At 40.4% G+C, this 3,965-nt stretch overlaps 1 protein-coding gene across 1 annotated transcript in view; it reads right to left on the bottom strand.

The window, feature by feature from the left end:
* Window positions 1-3,005, bottom strand: part of LOC139690016 (uncharacterized) — a 569,066-nt gene extending 566,061 nt beyond the window's left edge. Inside the window, exon 1 of the mRNA XM_071587196.1 lies at window positions 2,536-3,005. Coding sequence (XP_071443297.1) covers window positions 2,536-2,620 — 85 coding nt within the window. The 5' untranslated portion in view covers window positions 2,621-3,005. The remainder of the gene's footprint in view (window positions 1-2,535) is intronic.
* Between the last annotated feature and the right edge of the window lie 960 nt (window positions 3,006-3,965).

Genomic DNA, 3,965 nt, shown 5'->3' on the forward strand with positions numbered 1-3,965 from the left:
TACAAAGCATAAGTCAACGTCAATTAAAAGACAATCAAATGCGATGTGCTGACATTGTTCTGGCAACGTCCAATTTATAAGGTTAACAACACTAGCGATTAGAATTACGTTTTAAATGCTCTAAAACTATTTTAAAGTTATATATAAATCATATAATGACCATGATAATGAGTGGAAAAGATGTTATGTGACAGATATTTAACCTCCAGAATTTTCCAGTGATGAAGTACTGCCTTATATGTAGATGCATATTTTAATGTATGAACTGTAGTGAGTATATTAACAGCAGTGTAAAACATTAAATATAGAACTAAATATTGTTAAATTATGACTTTGGACTCAAGAGTATCTATTAACAAATTACTTCTTCTTGACTCGAAATGAACAATTCTGGATTAAAATAAGCATTAAGAATGAATTATCATGCAATAAAAAGCCTTCTTCAAATTAATATGATAAAGAATGCTTTGGAAATGACTGTGATTATTAAAAAAACGTACTACTTCAAATACAGGTATATATGAGTCTCAGTTGATTGCTTAATTCAATATATCGTTCATTGATGTTCATCCAGCTGAAGATTTTGAATGTCATTAGATGATTAAATATCCATTTTAATTATGAAATTCTATTCCTATAGTATAGAATACTGTTCAGGAGAATTGAATCTCAAAATAGCATTAATAAATGCAAATTTCTCTTTACCTACTAATAGGATAAGTAAAAACTTACTAAGTACGATGTATATTTTGCAATTTCGAAAATTCGACAGAGGCTGGCAATTTTCTTCAACAAATTCAGCGTTTACCTTTCAAAGTCTATATACGCCTAATACAGTGCCCATTTGTGATCCAAAGAGTAACTGGTAAATAAAGATGTTTAAAGAAAATTATAGGAAAAGTAATAGATAATTCGTTTCCTTTCAAGCATAAGAATCATATATAATTTAAAAAAAAACGCTCATGATGTTTTTATTAAGACCGTTTCTGATGTTTTTTACGCTTTTTATAAATGGTATGGTCCCATTAAATGTTGATATCTGATATTTAAATAAGACCAATATTACACTCAGCACATAAATAGAACATACTTAATCTTATATTCATCTATTTTCATCAAAGGATCCATCTTCAAAAATAACAATATTACACATTTGACGGTCAGTCATAAGAGAGGCTGTCAAATTCTGGTTAAAACGATTATTCCTGTGATACACTGAAAAAATCAATTCTCTCATAAAGAATAAATATGTAGTCAAAAAATCTAAAAAGTTTTAATTTAATTTATCCAACCATTTTCTTTGACCTGAGAATAATAACCATTCCATTGGCTTTCATATCACAGATGTATATGGAATGAGTGTCCGTTTCTTGTGCGTGAAGTAATATGTACGAGAAACTCGTAGAAACGCTGTTAAAATAATCATAAATATTATCTAAATGATAGTATTATTATTGAGGTAACCTCAATCAAGAAGTGAGTTGAAATTAATAGTAAAATAGATTTAGGATAAGAAAATTTATTTCGGTGCATACGAAATCATTGCACACACACAATTATTAGTCATTAAGTTTTTCTAAGTAGGATAAGAGAGAGCTATTATGGTCAATAAGTTTCTTTGCAGCGTGCGTACTATAATACATGTCGAATCAAAGTTATTCAACTTCAATTTCTTCATCAAAGTTACACTAAACACACCTTTGAGGGCAAAAACATTAGAAGACCCCATTCCTAGTTAGACTAGTGGTTTTAGGATAATTATTTCCAAAATAAAACATTATTTTTAGCACTGTTTGTCATATAAACTAACGGTTTCACGAAAAAAAGGTTGTTTTTATAACATGCATGAGGCAATTTACAGAATGGGTCCACTGTACACTAATAGATTGAGTTTGAGACGATATTATTGGATATTTACAATCGTGCTTTAATTTCGTTGTGGAGTTTATTCAAAAATTGCCTATCATACATATACTTTTATTTTAACACAGTATTGTTTAGCCTTTTTTGGAAACGCAACTACAACACTAAGGTTTCGTATAAAATTTATATTTGACACATCAATCGAAATCTCTAATTTTACCAATTCCGCGCATCGTAATCTTTAGTGCACAACTTAAATACTATTTTGAAATCACCCACCATATTTTCCAAGCGCATGCAAAGCATAAGAGTCTTTTTTGCCCTTCATTTTTAGATTCCCACCAAAAGATAGTTTTTTCGGTTAAAAATACCGCACACGAAAATGTAGAACATGGCCAACGCAAATTACAACCAATTTTCGCCTGAACCGCGAATAGAAGACATCCTCTATCGGCAGAGTTCCCCTACAATGGCTTGAAACTTAAAGCGGAAAAACCGATCCGGAACTTGCTCGCACAAAGCTGACGCCGGAATCCCCGTGATAAAAACACGAGTTTATTCGCATAAATTGTGGCCGAAGTATGGATCGCTAGAGCGGAAGGGAACAAAAGGAGCGTTAAAGATTTCATCGCGACCATCGACGGAAAAAGCATAGCGAGAAGAGGAACTTACGTTTCCTGGAGAGCGAAGGCGACAGCAAGGAGAGCACGGCCAACATCCACAACAGGGAAGCAGCTTCTAAGATCCAACCCTTCATTTTGGAATGCGATGATTACCGTATTTTCACAAAGTAACGTCGGGTTCAGAGGCCCCCACGGGGGCAGGATCTCTGGTGGCAAAAAATGGTCGCTGATGGGCGATCGAAAAGGAAGGGCATCACCAGGGTATGTTTAAACTCCACAGGGTCGGGAGGATCTTTCGTCGTCGAGGGTGTGTGTGGAAGGGAAGGGGATTAAAAAAAACTGCGGCACGAGACCGGACGAAGCCGTAGAAACAATCGCGAATTGTTATCGGTGGTTGTGTTCCGTCTTGTTTATCTCTCGGAGCGAGTTTTTCTTCGCTCAGTGCAGGGAGCGCGTCGGACTCGCCGACGTAGACGTTGACCGCGTGATCGGAGAATGCTCCGATACCACGTTCGTCGTCACGCTGGGAACACCTCGGACGGCGAAGGCCGGACTCGGCGCCCGTCGGGATCGCCACCACCCGCGGCGAACTACGCCCCGGGCAACCAACAACATCCCTCCGCCCGCACCCAACTCTCCGCTCCCTCTCCTCGGATATCTCACGTCGACTCCGTCTCCGTGGATGCGAGGCCGCCGTGGCCGACCGCTCCTCGGCGCGCCTTCGGGGTGGTCCTCCACCGCCGCCGCCGATATACCCGCTCCGAGAGGGCCCTCTCTCCCTTCGCCTTTCTCGCTCCCGCAGTGCCGCCGAGTATCGTGGAAGCGGCAAGGCGGCAGGGAAGAGCCGAAGAGGGAACTGGTAGGAGAGGAGGGAGGACAGATGCACGAGGAGAACGGGGAGGAATTAGCGGGACGGTCCCGCCTTATTGGAACCGTCCTCGACAGTCTGAAGTCTCAACGTGTTGGTGGACATCGACACCTTATCTGGAAGTGGCGCACACCATTGATGCGTCAGTTCGATCAAATGGGAATATTCATCCGTAATGTGAGAGAGGAGAGTATGCGACGGTAGCACACACGCAGGTGTCGGATGATCACTCAAGCAATCCTCTTTCACAGTCACACATGTACGCCGAGACAAACAAGAGTGAGTGTGAGCGAGTAGGAAATACGGTCCTTTAAGGAGGAGGAAAGGACAAAAACACATGCATCGCAGAGGAGCGGAATACCCCACCTGAGTACACGGAAGGAATTCCGTGGCCTTAGTATGAGGATCCTTATTCGGAACTGATTAAGGAGAAAGAGTGGGGACTGGATTAACAAGAATGATATAATGCGAGCAGTCAATTCTTCCTCGGGCTCTTCCGCAGCCAATCAGCAGTACAGCACTGAACGGGGCAAATGTATTACTTCCGCGCCGTTGGAACCGGGAAATGAACCACGGAGGATTCCTCTCGCTTCGCAGGTCAAATCTCCCGA

Source organism: Hetaerina americana, unplaced genomic scaffold (assembly GCF_022747635.1).
Source record: "Hetaerina americana unplaced genomic scaffold, ioHetAmer1.1.p SCAF_3, whole genome shotgun sequence".
Lineage (NCBI taxonomy): Eukaryota > Metazoa > Arthropoda > Insecta > Odonata > Calopterygidae > Hetaerina > Hetaerina americana.